At 43.7% G+C, this 21,432-nt stretch overlaps 1 protein-coding gene across 1 annotated transcript in view; it reads left to right on the top strand.

Annotated features, from left to right (window-relative positions):
- Positions 1-21,432, top strand: part of pdzd2 (PDZ domain containing 2) — a 90,070-nt gene that overhangs the window by 49,514 nt on the left and 19,124 nt on the right. Inside the window, exons 12-17 of the mRNA XM_005461823.4 lie at positions 12,016-12,130; positions 12,237-12,310; positions 16,876-17,098; positions 17,673-17,790; positions 17,946-18,078; positions 20,280-20,367. Of these exons, the coding sequence (XP_005461880.2) occupies positions 12,016-12,130; positions 12,237-12,310; positions 16,876-17,098; positions 17,673-17,790; positions 17,946-18,078; positions 20,280-20,367 (751 nt within the window). The remainder of the gene's footprint in view (positions 1-12,015; positions 12,131-12,236; positions 12,311-16,875; positions 17,099-17,672; positions 17,791-17,945; positions 18,079-20,279; positions 20,368-21,432) is intronic.

The raw sequence follows: 21,432 nt of genomic DNA, 5'->3' as shown, positions 1-21,432 counted from the left end.
TTTGTGTATAGAAGCTTTGAGCCTCTGAAAAGACCCATCTGTCCACTGTTAATGCATCCTCATATGATTTATTAACATCTGCTTGTGCTGCATTTCTTCTTAATGATGTATTGATGAAAGGGTTTTCTTACTAAAAATTACAGTATTGCTCCCACAGTTGGCACAGCCAAAGCCAAGCGGACAGAGAAGGAATACAGGGTTCGTACGGGTGCTTGAAATCCTTGAAAATGCTTGAATTCTAATGTCGTCTTTTCAAGGTTTGAAAAGTGCTTGAATTTCAGATGTGGTGCTTAAAAGTGCTTGAAAATGTAACTGTATTTCATTCACAATAAATAGCTATCTGATTGAATTGTTTTCTTATCAGATAGAGAAATAAAATGAGACGCAAAAGCAAAATTTCCCCGCCTGGGCTGCCTTGCGTCTGTTTCAATATGTGACCCCGCCCCTCCCTCGGACAGTTGGGGATGAGTGCGCTAACATACCTGTAGGTTGCTGTTTTAATGTGTTTGATGGAAAACAACAATGGCAGAGTTTGCGTTCTCCAGTCGCATGATAGGTGAGTCCTAGTAAATAATTTCCCAGTACGTGTACGTTACACATGCTATTTTTTTTAAATTATGGTTATTATTTTGCTAGCTATCAAACTCGCTGGAGAAATGATTGAAATGCACTGAGTGTGATGCAGTATGGCAGCGCTATTACGGAATATGCTGTGAACTTAGCTAACATTACTTAGCAGTAATATGAGTTAATTTACTCAAGTGAAAGCTTTAAACATTAGCCCGATACGTAACTAGCTAACTTAAGGCTTTCTGATTAACCCTCTGGGGTCGACGGACCCAGAGCCTCCATTTCAACTTGGGTCTAACGTGCGGACTTCAAATTATATACCAGTTTTTAAATTGTGTTGATAGGTCACGTAAAACCGATGTTTTTGGGGGGGGTTTCTGAATAAAACAGTGGCGTTTACTCCAGGAAGAAACGGTAAAAATGGCGTTTTTTATGGCGAGCGCTAGCAAACACGCTTTGCTTGTGAGTGAAAAAAGAAAAAACACTCCTTCCCTATTGGTGGAAAAATGTACCATGTCGACCAATCAAAAAATGATACGGCAACATGTGGTATTTGGTTGTTGGGAAGAGAGAGAGAGCGAGTGAGCGAAAAAGAGAGAGAGAGTTTTGATACGTGAGAGATTTGTGATGTTTATCATGTTTGGAGTCTCAGGTTAGTGTGTTTTCTTGTGTAGTTAGTGTGTAGTGTAGTCGTTTTGTTTTGTGTGTCAGTTCTACTAGTGAACGTCACAGTTGCTGCAACTGTGTGCTGGAAAAGCTTAAAAAGGGACCTTGAAAGTGCTTAAAAAGTGCTTGAATTTGACCCTGAAAAAAGCGTACGAACCCTGGGAATAGATGCAGCATAGCCTAACATCAATAATGTTATAAAAAACAGATGAAGAAAATATGTAGACTACACAAAGTAGACCACACACACACACACACACACATATATATACACACACATATATATAAAAACACCCAGCACGCCCCTGCGGGCGGTTTATCCTTCAAGCTCGGGTCCTCTACCAGAGGCCTGGGAGCTTGAGGGTCCTGCGCAGTATCTTAGCTGTTCCCAGGACTGCGCTCTTCTGGACAGAGATCTCCGATGTTGTTCCCGGGATCTGCTGGAGCCACTCGCCTAGCTTGGGAGTCACCGCACCTAGTGCTCCGATTACCACGGGGACCACAGTTACCTTCACCCTCCACATCCTCTCGAGCTCTTCTCTGAGCCCTTGGTATTTCTCCAGCTTCTCGTGTTCCTTCTTCCTGATATTGCTGTCATTCGGAACCGCTACATCGATCACTACAGCCGTCTTCTTCTGTTTGTCTACCACCACTATGTCCGGTTGGTTAGCCACCACCATTTTGTCCGTCTGTATCTGGAAGTCCCACAGGATCTTAGCTCGGTCATTCTCCATCACCCTTGGGGGCGTCTCCCATTTTGACCTTGGGACTTCCAGGTTATACTCGGCACAGATGTTCCTGTACACTATGCCGGCCACTTGGTTATGGCGTTCCATGTATGCCCTGCCTGCTAGCATCTTGCACCCTGCTGTTATGTGCTGGATTGTCTCTGGGGCATCTTTACACAGCCTGCACCTGGGGTCTTGCCTGGTGTGATAGACCCCAGCCTCTATGGATCTTGTACTCAGAGCTTGTTCTTGTGCTGCCATGATTAGTGCCTCTGTGCTGTCTTTCAGTCCAGCTTTGTCCAGCCACTGGTAGGATTTCTGGATATCAGCCACCTCCTCTATCTGCCGGTGGTACATACCGTGCAGGGGCCTGTCCTTCCATGATGGTTCCTCGCCTTCCTCCTCTTTCTTGGGTTTCTGCTGCCTGAGGTATTCACTGAGCACACTGTCAGTTGGGGCCATCTTCGTGATGTATTCGTGGATGTTTCTTGTCTCATCCTGGACTGTGGTGCTGACACTCACCAGTCCCCGGCCCCCTTCCTTCCGCTTAGCGTACAACCTCAGGGTGCTGGACTTGGGGTGAAACCCTCCATGCATGGTAAGGAGCTTTCTTGTCTTGATGTCAGTGGCTTCTATCTCCTCCTTTGGCCAGCCTATTACCCCAGCAGGGTACCTGATCACGGGCAGGGCGTAGGTGTTGATTGCCCGGATCTTGTTCTTACCGTTCAGCTGACTCCTCAGGACTTGCCTGACCCTCTGCAGGTACTTGGTGGTTGCAGCTTTCCTAGCGGCCTCTTCATGGTTCCCATTCGCCTGTGGGATCCCCAGGTACTTGTAACTGTCCTCTATGTCTGCAATGTTGCCTTCTGGTAGTTCAATCCCCTCAGTTCTGACTACCTTCCCTCTCTTTGTTACCATCCGACTACACTTCTCCAGCCCGAATGACATTCCAATGTCATTGCTGTATAGCCTGGTAGTGTGTATCAGTGAATCGATGTCTCGTTCACTCTTGGCATACAGCTTGATGTCATCCATGTACAGGAGGTGGCTGACAACCGCTCCGTTCCGTAGTCGGTATCCGTAGCCAGTCTTGTTAATGATCTCACTGAGGGGGTTCAGGCCTATGCAGAACAGCAGTGGGGACAGAGCATCTCCTTGGTAGATCCCGCACTTGATGGTGACTTGTGCTATGGGCTTGGAGTTGGCCTCTAGTGTTGTGTGCCACATTCCCATTGAGTTCCTGATGAAGGCTCTTAGGGTCCTGTTGATCTTGTACAGTTCTAGGCATTCCAGTATCCAGCTGTGGGGCATTGAGTCATAGGCCTTCTTGTAATCAATCCAGGCAGTGCACAGGTTGGTCAGCCTGGTCTTGCAGTCTCGGCTGACTGTTCTGTCTACCAGTAGCTGGTGTTTTGCGCCTCTGGTATTCTTGCCAATCCCTTTCTGTGCCCCGCTCATGTATTGAGCCATGTGCCTGTTCATCTTAGCCGATATGATGCCTGACAGGAGCTTCCATGTAGTACTGAGGCAGGTTATTGGTCGGTAGTTGGATGGGACCGGTCCCTTCTTGGGGTCCTTGGGGATCAGGACCGTCCGACCTTCGGTTAGCCATTCCGGGTGTCTCTCGTTAACTAGCAGCTGGTTCATTTGTGCTGCCAGACGCTCGTGGAGTGCAGTCAGCTTCTTCAGCCAGTAGGCGTGAACCATGTCGGGCCCTGGTGCTGTCCAACTCTTCATACTGGAGACCCTTTCTTGGATATCTGCCACTGTGATGGTTACTGGACCCTGTTCAGGGAGGTTGCTATGGTCTGCCGTTATGGGTTGCGTCCTTCTCCCATATGCTCTTCCAGTATTGCTCCGTCTCCAGCCTTGGTGGTGCTGTTCTGTTATTGTTCCCTTGCCACTGAGAGTACACCTTTGCTGGTTCTGTGGAGAACAGCTGGTTTATTCTCCTGCCTTCTATCTCTCTGGTGTACCTCCTCAAGCGGCTGGCCAAGGCTGTGAGTCTTTGCTTGGCAGTTTCCAAGGCCTCAGGTATGGACAGCTTGCTGTATTTCTTATGCACCTTCTTTGTCGCGCCTTTCTGCAACTCCGTTAGTTGGCTAACCTCCCTCCGTGCTACTTTGATCTTGCCCTCTAGCCTCCTTCTCCATGGAGGGTACTGCCCCTTGTGGCTGTTCAACTTGTAGCCAAGCATCTCACTGATCACTGCTGCCGTAGTGTAGATCAGCTTGTTAGTGTCGGTAATCGTGGTTGTAGGTATCATCCGTAGTGCTGCATTAACATCATCTAGCAGACCTTCTGAGGGTACTTCACGTAATCTTGGTAACCGGCTAGGGGGGGTCCAGGTTTCAAGCTTGGCCATGATCCTATCTTTCAGGTCAGTTCCTCTCGCACTCAACGATCCTTCTCCTATCGCACTTGGGGCTATGTACCCAATCTCGGGTGGGGGTGATGATATCTCCCCCCTGACCTGGCGTCCTGACTCCTCCTTGCCGTAGCATTTATATTGTACCTCGTCAATCTCTAGCTGTGAGAGCAGTCCCTTCTTTCGAATGTTGGAACACTGAGCTACTAGTTGTTTCGCCGTCATTGTGGATGTTGGGTATCGAAGAATCCATAGGTCCCTCATCCTATTCATGTAACCCCTTCCGCCAGGGTTACTTGCGTAGTAGCATTCCAACAACGCCCTGTTTTCGTCTCTTGCCCACCGATGCCTTCTTGTTCCAGTAGCCCACTTGTCGTCAGGGTGCCCTGGTTCCTCAACACCTGACGCGGACCTTGTTGATCCGGGCGACGTCCGAGCCGGCATGCCTTCATATTTATCTGTCTCGCTCATGTCTGCTCACTTTTTTAGCATAGGGGGTCTAGCCTTAGGACCCTTACTGGATACAGACGCCCCAGGCAGGAATCGAACTTGCGATCTTCTGCTCCAAAGGCGTGTAGTCTAACCACTACGCTATCCAGCTGCCTCTCGCCCCTGCAGGCGGTCTATCCTTCAAGCTCGGCCCTCTACCAGAGGCCTGGGAGCGTCCTGCTGTGTAGTATCTTTGCCTGTTTGGCCTGTTTGGCCTTTGGTTGCTTCTCTTCTTTCTCAGGTACAGCCTCAGGGTGATGGATTTGGTGTGAATCCCTCTATGCATAGTAAAGACCTTCCTTGTTCTGATGCCAGTGGCTTCTGTCTCCTCCTTTAGCCTGCTTTTATCCCGGCAGGTTATAATAGTAGATGTTGATTGCCTGTATCTGGTTCTTACCATTCAGTTGACTTGATTCAGTTGACTACAGGAGGTGGCTGACAACTGCTGCATTACGTAGTCTGTATCTGTAGGCAATTTTGTTGATGATCTCACTGAGGGGGTTCAGGCCTATGCAGAACAGCAGTGGGGACAGAGCATCTCCTTGGTAGATCCCGCACTTGATGGTGAGCTATGGGCTTGAGGTTGGCCTCTAGTGTCTTCCCCATTGAGTTCCTGATGAAGGCTCTTAGGGTCCTGGTGATCTTGTATAGTTCTCAGCATTCCAGGATCCATGTGTGGGGCATTGAGTTACAGGCTCTCTTGTAGTCAGTCCAGACAGTGCAGTTGGTCAGTCTGGTCTGGAGACCCGTTCTTGGATGTCTGCCACTGTGATGGTCACTGGATCTTGTTCAGGGAGGTTTCTCTGATCTGCTCTTAGATCCAGTGGCCACTGAGCATTGCTGTTATGGGTTGCATCCTTCTCCCATCTGCTCTGGCTCCAGTTCATGTGGGGCTGTTCTCATATTGTAACTCTCTGGTGTACCTAAGGCTGTGAGCATTTACTTGGCAGTTTCCAAGGCCTCAGGTATGGACAGTCTGCTGCACTTCTTAGGCGTCCCTTTCTTCATCACACTTTTCTGCAGCTCTGATAGTTGGCTAACTTCATTCTAGACTACCTTGATCTTGGCCTCGAGTCTCCTTGTCCATTGAGGGTACTGCTCCTTGTTGCTGTTCGTCTTATAGCCAAACATCTTTGTGATCCCTGCTGCTGTACTGTAGATCAGCTTGTTGGCTTCCCTGATGATCCCGGTAAGGACTGCCTGTAATGTTGCATTCACTTCTTCTTGTAGACCTTCAGAGGGGACTTCACGTACTCTTGGTAGTCAGAAACCTGGACCCTCCCTGACTGTGGTCTAGGTTTCCAGCTTCACCAGGTCAGCTTCTCTTGCACTCAACGCACCTCTCATGGGCTTGGTACCCAATCTCAGGTGACGGTGATGACATCTCCCCCCTGACCTGATGCCCCGGTTCCCCTTTGCTATAGCACTTGTGTTGTACCTCATTAATCTCCAGTTGGGATTAGCAGTTGCTTCTTTGGAATGTTGGAACAATGAGCTACTCTTTGTTTCACCGTCAGTCTGGATGTTGGGTATCGAAGACTCCAGAGGTCCCACATCCTTTCATGTAACCCTTTCGCTGCGTAGTAACCCAGTTCCCAACAGTTTTAGTTTTTCTTCTCTTAGCTGCAGAGTCAGTACTGTCTCAGGATTTAAAAGCACTAAATATAAAAACAAAATTCAGACATAGGCTAACTACACATTTGATATGAGCAGGTGTAGCATGGGTATCCTGTTTTAGTATCATATATTCATTCCTATAGAACAATAAATTGTTGTTGAAAACCAAGGAGAAAAGCTGTTTCTTAGAATCTGTGTTTATTGCTGAAGCTTATCAATGAAAACAAAGACATCAGACACTAATTAAAAACTTTAAACCCTCCTATTCTCCTGCAGAGAGGTCTGAGGGATCTTCTATGTGTTGACCTCTGATCTGCACAAGTTACTGTGGTGATTTATCCCAATAAGAAGCAAATCAGCTTCTTAAGAGAGAAGACCCAGGGTTAACCCTGAGGTTACCAGGATAAACCAGATACAGGCTCCTGTTCCAAATGTAGGAAACTCAGATTTACTGTTCCAGAAAGAGACCTGAACTCTGAGTCAGTTACCAGTGTAACTGTAATCTTTAACCTGCTCTCTGGCAGATTTTCTTCAACAAACGATGGATGTGTTTCTGAGTCGGAGCAAACCGATTTGTAGAAGTTTCTGCACAGGACAAAATCACAGTTAGATATTAGTTAGTAGGGTTCTAGTAGCAGTAGTCTGAGTCCAGACGAGTTGGTTTTTGTTTTTTTATTTCATTTCATGTATTTATTTATTTATTTTAAGTAATAACTGGACTACAAAACATTTCTGATTTGAGTATCAGTGTTAACCAAGAAGGTACTGACCAAAATATTGAAGTTCTGATAAACTTCAACTTTTTTTCTTTCTTTTTTTTTAAACAATGATTTATTGGTTTTTTTGGAACAATACAAACAGCAACAAATCAGCACAGCCAAATACAAATAATAATAAGAAAAGAACAAAAGAAATACAGGTACATGAGTTACAGATGTACATGTCTGGGTCAAAATATGTACAGTGTTCCACATTTAAAGTCAAGGGAAAGAGAAAAGAAAAAAAAGTGAATACAGACATTAATTATTATGTTTGAAAACAAAATGTGATCCCCTTTATTAGGGCTGTTCGATATAACGATATATATCGGATGACGATATAAAAACGTCTATCGTTTCATTTTACGCTATCGTTTGTTTCGTGGTGTCGCAAAATAAACTGTTTACGGCAATATTTTTTCATTATTTTGATGGTCACTGTAGTGGCTATATTAATTTCCTAAAGTTCTCTCTTTCTCTTATATTTAATATAACCACACTACGGACGGACAAGCGCTTGTTTTTATGCGTTGTCGTTAGCAACAACGACGGTAAAACTACCTCGTGTCCGCTTGTTTATTTTCCACATAAACCTTTCACAATAAAGCTCAAGATCGTGTTGAGACTTTTCAAAATAAACTGAATCACGTGAAAGATTCAGAGTATTTAATAAACCTTAGACTCAAACGTTAGAACAGGCTTTTCCCCGCAGCACGCTGTGTAATAAATACTCACAAAGAAAACGGCGGCTGTTACAACCTATGTCTAAAAATGTATCGTTTCATGCATCAGTTAAAACACTGGACTCCAGGTACGCGACGCCCAGCTGGAAACACTTCACGCAAGTCGAGCTGCCCGACATTCACAGAATTTACAGAAAATGTTACATTTTTGTGATTTATATCGTTATCGGACGATAGATGTCTTAATATCGGGATATGAGATTTTGGTCATATCGCACAGCCCTACCCTTTATGTAATAGCACAGCAAGATCACGAGGTAGGTGATCAAGCAAAGGCTGCCATATCCTACAGAATGCATCACAATTGCCTTTTATAATGGCACTGAGGCGCTCCATTGGCAGCACCTTGAACGTTTCTCTGTACCATTGTGTAACAGTGGGGGGCTGTCTCTGAATCCATTGAAACAGTACACATCGCCTCGCTAAATGTAAAAGTTTACCTAACAAAAGCATCTGTACAGAAGACAGAGAGAGCCCTTCTATAGATAGACCCAGAACGAACAGCACAGGGTTCAGTGGGATCGTCTGGTGAAAGATGGAGCGAAGCTCTACAGCAAAATTTTTCCAAAATCTAGTAATTAAAGGACATTGCCATATGCAATGGTAGTAGGTCCCCACATCCGTATTGCTCTTTACACAAAGAGGAGAAATCTGAGGATGAATTTTATTTAAAAACTCTGGCGTACGCTGGAGTCTATGCAAGATTCTGTAACGGCTTTCCTGGAGTCAGTTACAGGAAAACAATTTCTTGGCAGATCTAAAAGTTTTGGACCGTGCTTCTGCACTAAGCTGAACTTCGAGGTCGGTCTCCCACCGAACCCTGGCCTTATCAGTGGTTACAAAATGCAAAGACAATAATTTCCCATAACAAAGAGAGATAAATTTCTATTTTGTGATTATTTCCTCATTAAATTTAAGAAGAAAGCTTTCAATAGGATTCAAAACAGGTTGATTGGCTGGAAATTTAAGGGAATTTACAAAATGTCTTACTTGCAGAAACCCAAAGAAGTGTTTCTGTGGTAAATTATATTTAGTTTGAATTTGATTAAAGGCCATAAAACTACCCCTTTCAAACAGATCGCAAATAAATCTTATATTTTTGCCAATCATCAAATATACTAATGCCAATACCTGGAAGGAAAGCTTTATTCCTAATTAGAGGCTGCAGTGCACTAGAAAAACCTCTTCTTCCGACGTGGGCAGCAATATTATGCCAAACCTTAAGTGTAGGCATCAAAATAAAATGATTTCAGACACCAAGAGGAAGGTCAGCCAGATCAATAGATAAAAGACTAAGAGGCGAAAGAGGGTCACAGCACCAAGTATCTACTGGTGGCTCGCCTTGGTATAGAAAGTAGGGCTCTTCGATATAACGATATATATCGGATGACGATAGAAAAACGTCTATCGTTTCATTTTATGCTATCGTTTGTTTCGTGGTGTCGCAAAATAAACTGTTTACGGCAATATTTTTTCATTATTTTGATGGTCACTGTAGTGGCTATATTAATTTCCTAAAGTTCTCTCTTTCTCTTATATTTAATATAACCACACTACAGACGGACAAGCGCTTGTTTTTATGCGTTGTCGTTAGCAACAACGACGGTAAAACCACCGCGTGTCCGCTTGTTTATTTTCCACATAAACCTTTCACAATAAAGCTCAAGATCGTGTTGAGACTTTTCAAAATAAACTGAATCACGTGAAAGATTCAGAGTATTTAATAAACCTTAGACTCAAACGTTAGAACAGGCTTTTCCCCGCAGCACGCTGTGTAATAAATACTCACAAAGAAAACGGCGGCTGTTACAACCTATGTCTAAAAATGTATCGTTTCATGCATCAGTTAAAACACTGGACTCCAGGTACGCGACACCTAGCTGGAAACACTTCACGCAAGTCGAGCTGCCCGACAATCACAGAATTTACAGAAAATGTTACATTTTTGTGATTTATATCGTTATCGGACGATAGATGTCTTAATATCGGGATATGAGATTTTGGCCATATCGCACAGCCCTAATAGAAAGGAATGTAACCACCCTCAGATTGTTGTGCATGGCAGGCCCAGTAATAATATAGAAGGTTAGGAAGTGCCTGCCCCCCTCATCTGTGGGCAGCTGTAAAATCTGTATCTTTAGTCTAGATTTCTGCCCATGCCATATAAATTTAGAAAGATATCCCTCAATCTCTGAGAATGTTTTTCTGTTGATCCTGAGAGGCAACATTTGTATGGGATATAATATTCTGGGTAAAACATGCATTTTGATTAAACTTAATTCTACCCATCCTATCTTGGATGGGGAGGTCAAACAAACTTCAACTTTTAAGTTCATCAGTTTAAAAAAAACTTCACGCAGTCGGTGACCTCAAGTGTTTTAAGTTCTGCTGACTTCTTCAGCTTTACAGTGTAACAGTTACCTGGATAAAGCTTTGGATGCTGAGCATTGATTATGTGTTGTGTCACAGATCGCTCACATTGAATGAAGAAAGTCTGAACTACACTAACTACTTTAAAAGTGAGTTTTTAAGTGCAGCTGGAGAACGTCTGTGAGTAATTAGATGCTCTCAGCATTCTGAAAGCTGATAATAGATCAGCCTGTGTTAAAGCTGTACTACATACATTCTGCTGCCTTTGTTGGTATTGGCAACATTTAGGACATGATACTGGCATATGGGGACTGTAAATATCACATTCTAATATCATTTCACATTTAAACTCTGATCTCACGTTTACATTTTACATCTGCTGTTCTTTAAGTTGATGCCAAACTGTGTTATTTTTACTACAAACCTGCTAAAGTACAAACAAAGAACACAAAAATACAGTTCTAGCCTGTGTCATGGTCCTGGGTCTATGACCCATGTTTCTAGGTTTCCTCTGTTCTCATTGAGCATTGTTTAGTTTCCTCGTTGTGATTTCTTGTTCATTTAGTCTGTCGTCATTTGTGCCTCCCTGCATCTATCATGTATGTTTAGTTCTGTCTCTGTGTTCCAGTCATGTCTCTAGTCTCCCCTGTTCCTCGTGTTTGTCCTGTTTTACTCTGAAAGTCTTACGTCCTGTGTTTAGTGTATTGCTTCCTGCCCGTCTCGTTAGGTTTGATCTCTCCCAGCGGTGTTTCCCGTGTGTTTCTACTTCCCTCGTTGGCCCTCTGTGTATTTAAGCCCTTTGTGGTTCTCTGGTTGTTGCTGGATTGTCTGATTCTTAAACAGCTCTTTTCTGCTCTCGCAGAGCACTCAAAGCGCTTTGTATGACATGCCACAATCACCCATTCACACAAGCACTTTCTTCGATGCTTTGCAGTGCTTCCTAGCTAACATTCACACACTGATGGATGCATCGAAGAGCAACTTGGGGTTAGTGTCTTCTTTTTGCTGTCCTCTTGGACCATTGTCCAAGAGGCTATCATTGTCCAAGAGGACAATGATAGCCTCTTGTCATGCATGCACATGCATATCCAGACCATCTTAGACAGCAGCAGGGGATCTATGCTCGGCATGTAGGCTTGCAAAAGTACATTTACCTTAGAGACACTGTTGTACCATTTCATATGAGGCAGAGCTGGTGAAACTGACCTGGTAGCTTGATACGTCTACAGTAGAGTCACAACCATAGAACAATGCAGTCAGGCCTACTGCTCTCTGTTTGGTGGACTTCTTCTCCACTTTCAACCCTTCTGTTCTGTACTCGATTGTGGAAGTCTGCAGGTGGCTGGACAGTAGGTGGCAGGGTTTAGCAGACAGCCAGAACTGCTACAGTGCTGTAGCAGAGACTGAGCTCTGACCTGTGTTACATCATTGTTATCAACTGAAACATTTTACATTTACACTTTACTTTATTAATGATGTTTTCACTGCAACTTTCAATATATCTGGTTAGAATTTCTACCGACCTTGATATCTATATATATATATAATGTCTATGTAAGGAGAAAAGAAACCTATGCATAGCGATACATCTAAGGTTTTTCAACAACGACCTCTAAATGTGTGCTGTCATGTGTCACTACTTAAAGCTGTGATGATAACACTGAACCCTTGGTTCCTGCTGTTCTGTCTGACTCCAACTCCCACAGGGCCTTGGGTTCAGTATTGTTGGTGGGCAGGACTCAGCACGTGGTCAGATGGGCATCTTTGTCAGGACAATATTCCCTCACGGTGCTGCGGCAGCTGATGGACGGCTGAAGGAGGGTATTACTTCCTGTTCATTCTGTGTTACTGACTTGGAAGGAAAGGTTTGACAGCACCTGACAGAGATCATTACCTACTAACGGTGATTTTATGCCTCGCCACACAGGAGACGAGATTCTGGAGGTGAACGGAGAGTCTCTGCAGGGACTCACACACCAGCAGGCCATCCAAATCTTCAAGGTTGGCTTTCAGCGTTTATATTTCATCAACAATGTAAAGAATGTTAAACTTGAACTGTTGTCTCCTCCTGATGGTGGTGAGAGTAATTACACCAATGCCGCTGACGTATGTATCCAACTGCTGTTGTACAGTTATGCTGTAATCTACTTGAACTATTGCAGTTTTTGTAGATTTGCTTCTGTACACCGTTATCGTGGTGTACAACTTTAATTCAGCGGCTTTCACAAACAATTTTGCACTGTTTAGGAAACATATTTATATGCAGTCCTTTTGTCACGAGTGAGCGGCCAACACAGAGAAGTGGACTCAAATGCAGACACCACACGGAGGCTCGGAGGTTTAGTGAAAAGCAACATTTTATTTTGGCACGTGAAAGTGGCACACAGGGAACCGGCACAGGTCATGGCAAAAACACTAAACATGAACTAAAGGAGAGAGGGAATAAACCTGACCTCTGGAGTTGGCTCAAACTAAAACACAATGCATCACACTCAGGGGCTAAGGAACTAAATTAAGTCACTCTGACTGGCAGGAACTTCAAAATGACCAGATACCAGAGTATTACTGTGGGACGCTGTGAACGAAAGCAGAACCACGAAGTACTCATCTCAGCTACAATCATCTCAGCAACAGTCACAAAACATGAAAACAAGAGTGACACTACGAGTGCAGCAGCAGAGTCCAAAGAAGAACAGCTCTTTAGTCGGCGGGGGAAACAGTCAGGGAACCCGACACCGGGTATTTTCCAGAGCAGGCACTGTAAGGTGGGGGATTATAGAACTACGCTCACAGAGTCATTTTACAGGTGGAGGCGAGGCTTGGGGGGGGGGGGGGGGGGTGGTAAGGTCTGGGTGAGGCTAAACCAGTCCAAGTTCACTCACTGTGAAGAACTGGGCAGGGAGACTAGCCGGTGAGTAATGCTGAAAACAACGAGCAGACCAGCAACTGTGAGTAGAGCAGGTGATGATGGTGCGTTAACGCCTGGCGAGGAGTGTTTGAGAGCGCTGGTCTTAAGAGCCTGCCAGCTGATTACACACAGGTGCAGCAAATGAGAGGAGGTGTGGCCTCTGCCCAGCGATGGATTCACTGGCACGCTGGGAAACCCAGCACTCACCTGGACCATGACACCTTTATTTTCAGAGGTGCACAAAAGAGGTAACGCAACATAGCTGCTTTTAAAACACAGGTGAAATCATTTTCAGACACTGAGTTCAGATGCTGTGCCGTCTCTCTTCAGTTTTCACAGATGAACAGTGACCTCCAAACCCCGCCCAAATATCCTCTGTCCTCTCGCTGTGACTTTAACTCGCTCACATTTGTTAAAAGTGCAGGAATTATTGACAAAGAACACTATTATAAAAAACCTCTTCTGTATTTCCCCAAACTTTATGACAAAGTTTAAATGAGGGATTTTTGCTTTTTCTTATTTTAGTGCACGTTGTTAGGCTGCTGTGCTTCATTTGCATGACGTCGTAATGATAATGAGGAGCAGCCCCTCTCTCTGCCTGTCTGTAAAATCTGTCTGTAGTGAATTTCATTGATGTGTATTGTCCTCTTATAAAGTTACAAAAGTAACTAAAAGTATGTAATGTGTTACTAAAACATTTGTAAACTTTGTGACATTGTGTTGAATTTATACAAGAGTGTAACTGTGCAGAATCTGTAGTTGATGGAATGAGCTGACAGGTCAGGACAGGCCTGTGTTCAGCACAGAGCTGCGTTCATGAAAACTCTGACATCACAATATTACCTCTTTTATTTGGGGTAACTGTGAGAGCATACACCGTCCTCTGTAAAAGAAGTTGTTGGTTTCAACAGAAACAACAAAAGTGAACGTCAAGTAGGAAAATCCAAAATTTATGGAATTCACGTTGTAGTCTAGAGATTTCTTTGGCACTCCTGTTGTCAGGATGCACCTTTGTTTGTTTGTTTGTTTGTTTTCTCAGCCCTGCTCCACATTTCCAAAGACATCGTCCCAGCACAGCTGATAAGTTCCACACTCACGCATATCCTTCTGTTAACGCTGGTCTAATAAACTTTAGTTTGCATGCTGGCAACGTTAAAACTGAGTTTGACAAAACATTCGTCTCTCAGGTTCAAGAACTGGACTAAAAATGATTTAAAAACACCCAAAGAGCATCTTTGGAACACCTTCATAAATCCTCAAAAGCACTTTAAAATAGAGATTAGTTGAAAGTCTGGCCTCCTATGCAAAGTATAAAGAAATGATGGGTCAGCCTAAACCTCTGCGTAACTTAAGAGTTCAAAGAAATCTAAAGAATAAATGAAAATGTTAAGTTTGCAGCCCAACAGAAAAACTGAATGACATGCTCATAAATCAGTGAACAGGTGCCAACCCAGCAAACGGCAGCCTCAGAAGTAACCTCCACATCTGATCTGAGATCTGTGAGCAAACGTTTCATTTTCCTTTTAAATTGTCTCAATTTATTAGATCAGATTGTTACTTATGAATGATTTGCAGTGTAAAACATCTTAATGTTCAAGGTGTCTGTAAATTTTATTCTATCAAGTTGCAGTTTTTATATTTTAGTGGGTGAAGAGGTTTACCAACGAAAGCTATCAAAAGAAGGTGAAATTCATTTAATTCAGTTTTACATATATGGTGCATATACATATACATAACAGTGGCCTCAGTGTGCTTCATATTATAAAATATAGACTCTACAATAATATGGAGAAAATTCTATAGCCTGTCAGGGTTCAATGTTGAGAGAGGAATCCATAAATAACCACAGATCCAGGCGTGTACAATTAGACGACATTTTAATGAATTACACATGTGTGAGTTCAACAACCCAATCAGTATTGAACTGCTTTACCATATTCAAACAACCGTTTTATAGGGTTAAGATAGTACAGCCCCCTTTTCTGTTGCTAGGCAGATTTAAACAAAGCATACGTCACTCCAAAACCACAATGACTCTTAACATAGTCTAAAACAGAACATCATCTTCGCCTCGAAGGCAGACGCTTCCTGTCTCCATCCTCGCTGTCGCACCATGAGCGCCTCCTTATCTCCCCGAACATCAGGTGCACTTCCTGTAAGCATCTGACAATACGCCGGCACAATTTGCACTTGCAGCAAAAATACATCTTCACTTCTGCCCTACCAAAATAGATCTACTATGGTGTGTATGTGTGTGTGCGTGCACGTGCAGGGGCGCGTGCATGCTGTGTACTGCGTACGTGTCGTGACCTCTCACTATTTGTGTCTGTATGTGTATGTCTCGCCCTTAAATGCTCTCACATCTCACCCGTTACACTTCTGACCTTTCACCAGAACAGAGGCTCACCCTTACATATAATAACCTAACTGGAACTATATATGTAATCTACTGAATAAATGTTTTAATCAAAAGCCTCTACTAAAAGTTTCATATCCTACTCACAGTACTCGCAGTCAGAGTCTGCTTTCATTTTCACTTCTGCAAGAGCATGCCTTGCAGACGTGTTTCCTGTCAGCCTGCAACTCCGCCTGTCACCCACTGAAGACTATGTGTAAGAATATAAAAACATTCAAAAACCTTTAAATTATAGATTCAACTCAACAATTTAAAGTGGTTCTTCTTGGACCTATAATAAAGACTAATATAATACCAATATATTTGAACATCTGAATGCATCTGAATACAACATCACTCTCAATCATGAAATGTTAATGATGATTATACTAATAGCAGCAAATAATAGCAGTAAAATATTTCTATTCTTCACAAGCCAACAATCCAAGTCAAAAAGAAGAAAGTGCCATCAACTCAGTGTAAGGGGTGTGTTTTTACTCCCCAAGGGAAGGAGGGGGGACTCCCAACGGGACATCGAGGGGGGTGGGTGAGTGAGGGACACGGAGGGAGAGAGGGAGAGGAGGGCAGCAAAGGACATGGTGGGGTGAGGGACATGGGTGAGGGCGGGCTTATCAGATTATTGATTCTGACCACTTCTAAAGTATCCTAAAGTTCTCTGATTTGTTTTCAGCCTACAGACGGCCGTCTGGCAGCTGCATCCAGCTGAGCTTTGTATTTAAAATTATAGCACAAATTATATTCAGCACTTTTAACTTTTGATATTATGTCTGCTGCATTTGTCATGAAATAATAACAGAGCAGGCCTCCCCTGATATTAAACGGCTTATTAGTCAGCTGTGAAACAACTATACAGTTAAAGCAAAAATGTGCAAACCTTAAAGGAGACAGTGTGAACCTTCCAGTGTTGTGTCAGCGTTTTCTAAAATGTGTCTGACAAAAGCTAAAAGCTGACTAATATATCAATCATCTCTTAAACTTTTATGTATTCGCCCTGTTTCTGTGCTGTAGGTTTAAACCGTTGCATTGCTTGCTGACAGTTCTGTTTGTCTTTCACTAAATGACACAAAACACCAGATTTAAAATTTAAGGACGTCATGAATGTCACATAAATGCATTGTAAGTTTTGGATGTGTGAAGGGTGGGTCTGTCGACTGAATTTCTGGTCCCGACGTCTGCAAACAGAAAATAGTCCTGCACAGTCACTAAAGACATTTTTATTTCCACTTTCATCTTCATTAACAGCAACTTAAGAAAGGGGTTGTAACGCTGACCATTAGAACGCGGCTGTGCAGCCCCAGCCTGACACCATGTCCCACTCCCACCCTCCTCAGCCGTTCCACTTCACCCAACTCTCATACCAGTGGAAGTACACCAGTCCCATCAGGGTTCAGCGAAGCTGATGGACGCAGAGGCCCTGGTCCAGGTCCAAAGGACTGCATTGTTATGGAAGTTACACTTAATAAAGGTAAGATGCTGTGACTGAACCCAGAAACCAGTTCAGGTGTCACTGGTTGATTTTCTGTCTTGTTACCACTGAGATGTGTGTGTGTGACTGTGTGACTGTGTGTGTCTGTGTGACTGTGTGTGTGTGACTGTGTGTGTGTGTGTGTGTCTGTGTCTGACTGTGTGTGTGTGTGTGTCTGTGTGTGTGTGTCTGTGTCTCTGTGTGTGTCTGTGTCTGACTGTGTGTGTGTGTGTCTGTGTGTGTGTGTCTGTGTCTCTGTGTGTGTCTGTGTCTGACTGTGTGTGTGTGTGTGTCTGTGTGTGTGTGTCTGTGTCTCTGTGTGTGTCTGTGTCTGACTGTGTGTGTGTGTGTCTGTGTCTGACTGTGTGTGTGTGTGTCTGTGTGTGTCGTGGACAGCTGTAGATAGCAGCAAGCACAGCTGTGTGAAAGTACCAAAGCACTGTTACATGCACCAGTATGATCACTGCAGTTTCACTGATGCATGCAGCCAACATGCAGTTTCATCAGTGGGAGCATCAATCAGAAGCTCTCCCTGACATTGGGTCTTACTCCTTACTACTCCTTACTCCTTCAGAGCACGGTGTTGGTCTTGGAATTGGAGTGTGCTGTCTGACCCTGGAGAACGCTGCTCCTGGTATCTACATCCATAGCCTGGCTCTGGGCTCTGTGGCCAAGATGGACGGCAGGCTCAGGTAAAAACTTCGTAGTTTTACTAATACCAGAAGAGTAAAACGTGTGTTTCACTGAGAGTATTTCTCAGTAATTGTGATAATCTACTCACTGACATGTGTGTGAATCTTGAGGAGACAACGTTCAGAGTTGTGCTGACACCTGTGCCTCTGTCCAGTCGTGGTGATCAGATACTGGAGGTGGACTCGGTCAGCCTTCGTCACGCTGCTCTCAGTGAGGCCTATGCCATCCTCAGTGAGTGTGGGCCTGGACCCATCACTCTTATTGTCAGCAGGCATCCTAACCCAAAGGTAAGACCTGATCTGCTTTTAAATAGAAAGTTCAGCCTTCTGTAAAACCACCTTAACTGGTGGTTTGATTCAAGCAACTCGAAGTTACTCCTGCATCCTCTGTCTTAATCCTCGTGAATATTTCTCTCCTCCAATGACATTCGGGGGTTATTATTGAGCCAAAAATGTATCGCATAGACCGGATCTACTCAACAATTTCTAGCTTAATTGAGAATTCAAAGTAAATCGAGTCTCATTCACCCAGACAAAAACACAGTCTATGTTCCATAAACACCATGTGTGTATACTGGTTGGGTGGACTGTAGTATTCATGTTTTTAACACAATAAATATTTTCTTTTTCCAGAAGGATCCTGTGTGAGCAGCATTTTTAAGTCTGCAAATATACAGACTGAAAATATACAGTAGCTGTATATGACAGCCATGACAAGCTAACCCTGTCCAAAGAACCAGTATGTTAGTGAAGTCTTAGAAGTCAGACTGAAAAACTTTGTTTTACGTGTAAGAGTCCCCAACCCCTGCATCTCCAGGGTTTAGCCTAGATCAGTAAGCTGGTTCCTCTGAAAAAATAAGTGACAAATGGGAGATGCTTGACTCTCCAGTATGATTCATACACGTGTGCCTTGAAGCAGATGACTATGAGCTGCAGAGGACATGGCAGTAATCACTCATTTAAAAGACTTTCATTAGACCTCGACAAATTGTTTGTTACTCTTAAAAAATCCTCCAAAAAGAAAGGACACCGTACTGCTGATCACTGAGGAAATCAGAAACAATCCTAGGTTTCTTTTTAGCTCTGTATATACACCAATCAAGCATCACATTATAAGGACCTGCCTAATATTCTGTTGGTCCCTCTTTTGCTGCCAAACAGCCCTGAGGTGTTTGGCCATGGGCTCGACTAGACCCCTGAAGGTGTCAGTTGGGATTTGTTTGTCCAGCACATCCCACAGATGCTCGATTGGATTGACATCTGGGAGCCTCGTCAACATCTCAAACTCGTTGTGCTCCTCAAACTGTTCCTGAACCCAAGAAAGCTCCAGCCGATCCAGGAGAGAAGGACAATCGCTGCCTAAGGGAAAACCTGTAGTGATCCCGTACGTGTCAGGAGTATCGGAACAGCTGAGACACATTTTTTCTAAACACCGGGTCTCTGTGGCTTTTAAACCCCAAAACACACTGCGCCAAAAACTGGTCCATCCCAGGGATCGGGTCCCCCGACACAAACAGAGTAACATAGTGTACGCTGTTAAGTGCCAGGAGGATTGCCAGGATTTATACATCGGGGAAACCAAACAACCTCTGGCGAAGAGGATGGCACAACACAGAAGAGCAACCTCATCAGGCCAGGACTCTGCAGTCTATTTACACCTACAGGCCAGTGGACACTCTTTCAATGATGAGGATGTACACATCCTGGACAGGGAGGAACGCTGGTTTGAGGGCGGAGTCAAGGAGGCCATTTACGTGAAAAGGGAAAGACCACCTGTGAATGGAGGAGGGGGCCTAAGGGTCCATCTGTCACCATCTTACAATGCTGTGATTGCAGCCATTCCCCAACTCTCTGTGAATGGGACTCATGGACATTCACCAGTGGTTGTTGATGGTCATTTCAATGGTCATGACAGTTTGCATGTTAATGATCATGAAACTGACCACACGGCCCGTTGTTAGTCAGTGGTATTAGAAGTCATTATGCAAATTGGAAAATAATACATGGTCTGCAACAATGCTCAAGTAGGTGGTACATGTCAAAGTAACATCATGAGTAGCATGACCCAATGTCTCCCAGTATAACTTTACCCAAAGCTTCAATTGGCCTCCACCAGCTTTTCTTCTTCCCATAGTGCATCTTCATTCAAAAACCCCTTATTCTGTTAAATGGGATTGTCGGCACATGTGTTAGTTGTTTATTAATTTAATACTTAACCTGACAGTTAAAGTTTCTGCAGTCCCCTTCAGCCTGTTACCCACTACTCTCTACCTCACCTTTGGACTATTAATTTATTATTGTGCTATCTACTGTACAATATAAAGCGCCTTGAGGCGACTTTTGTTGTGATTTGGCGCTATATAAATAAAATTGAATTGAATTGAATTGAATTGTGTTTGTTTCTGGTAGATACCTGAGGGTTGGTGCTTTAGGATGTCCATGGCTTGATGCTAAAATACATCTTTTTGTGTTTCATTGTCTTGTCTCAGGTATCAGAACAGGAGATGGATGACATCATAGCTCGATCCACTCACAGGGACAAAATGAGCAGGAACAAGCACTCATTTCATTCCCAAGGTCTGACCTTTACCGGCATTCACATTTTAATTAACTGTATCAACTATTTTACTAGTTAGCTCCATCATTTTACACATGGCCCAGCTACACTATTGTAGTTTGACTACTGTGGTGGCAAGAGCACTGTTTCTTTGGTCTGCAACAAGGTTTCCATGTAGAACACTGTACTGTGACAAGACAGGGTTAATGGTGTTCACTTAGTCCTGGTCTCAGCATGGTACTAGATCACTTCCTGTTCTTGTTACAGTGCACTATGGTGTTTTTCTGTAGGTCAATCTGTGTAGCTTGATTAACTGCAAATTTTCTCATTGAATCATATTTCATAGGAACTTACAGGGGCTATATTAGAGCATAATTTCTTCAGACTCGCATGCAAATATTCATGAACTGTGTCCTTAGGGATTTGCTAGCTTAGGGTAGCTAATAGCTTAGCAGTTAGCCAAACCACTAGCAGCTGCCTTGTGTGTTAGGGGTTAACTGCACTTTCCTCCTCAGCTGTGCCCCAGCAGGTGACTGTGGAAGAAGTGTAGTCAGAAACAGAAGTGCCCACCAGCCTGTTCAGTTCTGGGGAAAATTGATTCTGCCAGTTGATTTTCCCCGGTCTGTGAAATATCAGCCAAAGAACAAAATGTACTGTACTGGGAAGATTTTACTGTTTGAAATGTGAAGCTAGAGTCCCAGCAGCCATTATAAAAGTATTCCAGGGGCCAGAGCAGGTGACACTGGAACAACTTGAAACTGATGGCTAATGATAAGTGGAAATTTGTTAAGATCTTAATTCACAACATCAATAAGGACAACTTGCTGCATCAGCCTCTAGTCACCTAGTACCGTAGTTTTCGGGTCATAAGCCGCTACTTTTTCCCACACTGTGAACACTGCGGCTTATACTGACGTGCGGCTAATGCATATTTTTTTTTCATGCGGCCAAAAACATTTTGCCTGGTAACAGTAGACCAATCGAAATGATAAGTAGTATATATACGGTATATATTTTTATCGGTTGTTAAGAGACGTTGTAAACCATAAGCAACGTAATTTGTGTGTTACCGATACGTACGTATA

This window comes from Oreochromis niloticus, linkage group LG12 (assembly GCF_001858045.2).
Source record: "Oreochromis niloticus isolate F11D_XX linkage group LG12, O_niloticus_UMD_NMBU, whole genome shotgun sequence".
NCBI classification, from domain to species: Eukaryota; Metazoa; Chordata; class Actinopteri; order Cichliformes; family Cichlidae; genus Oreochromis; species Oreochromis niloticus.
The sequence above is the reverse complement of the archived record's forward strand: the minus strand, read 5'-3'. Positions and strand labels throughout refer to the sequence as shown.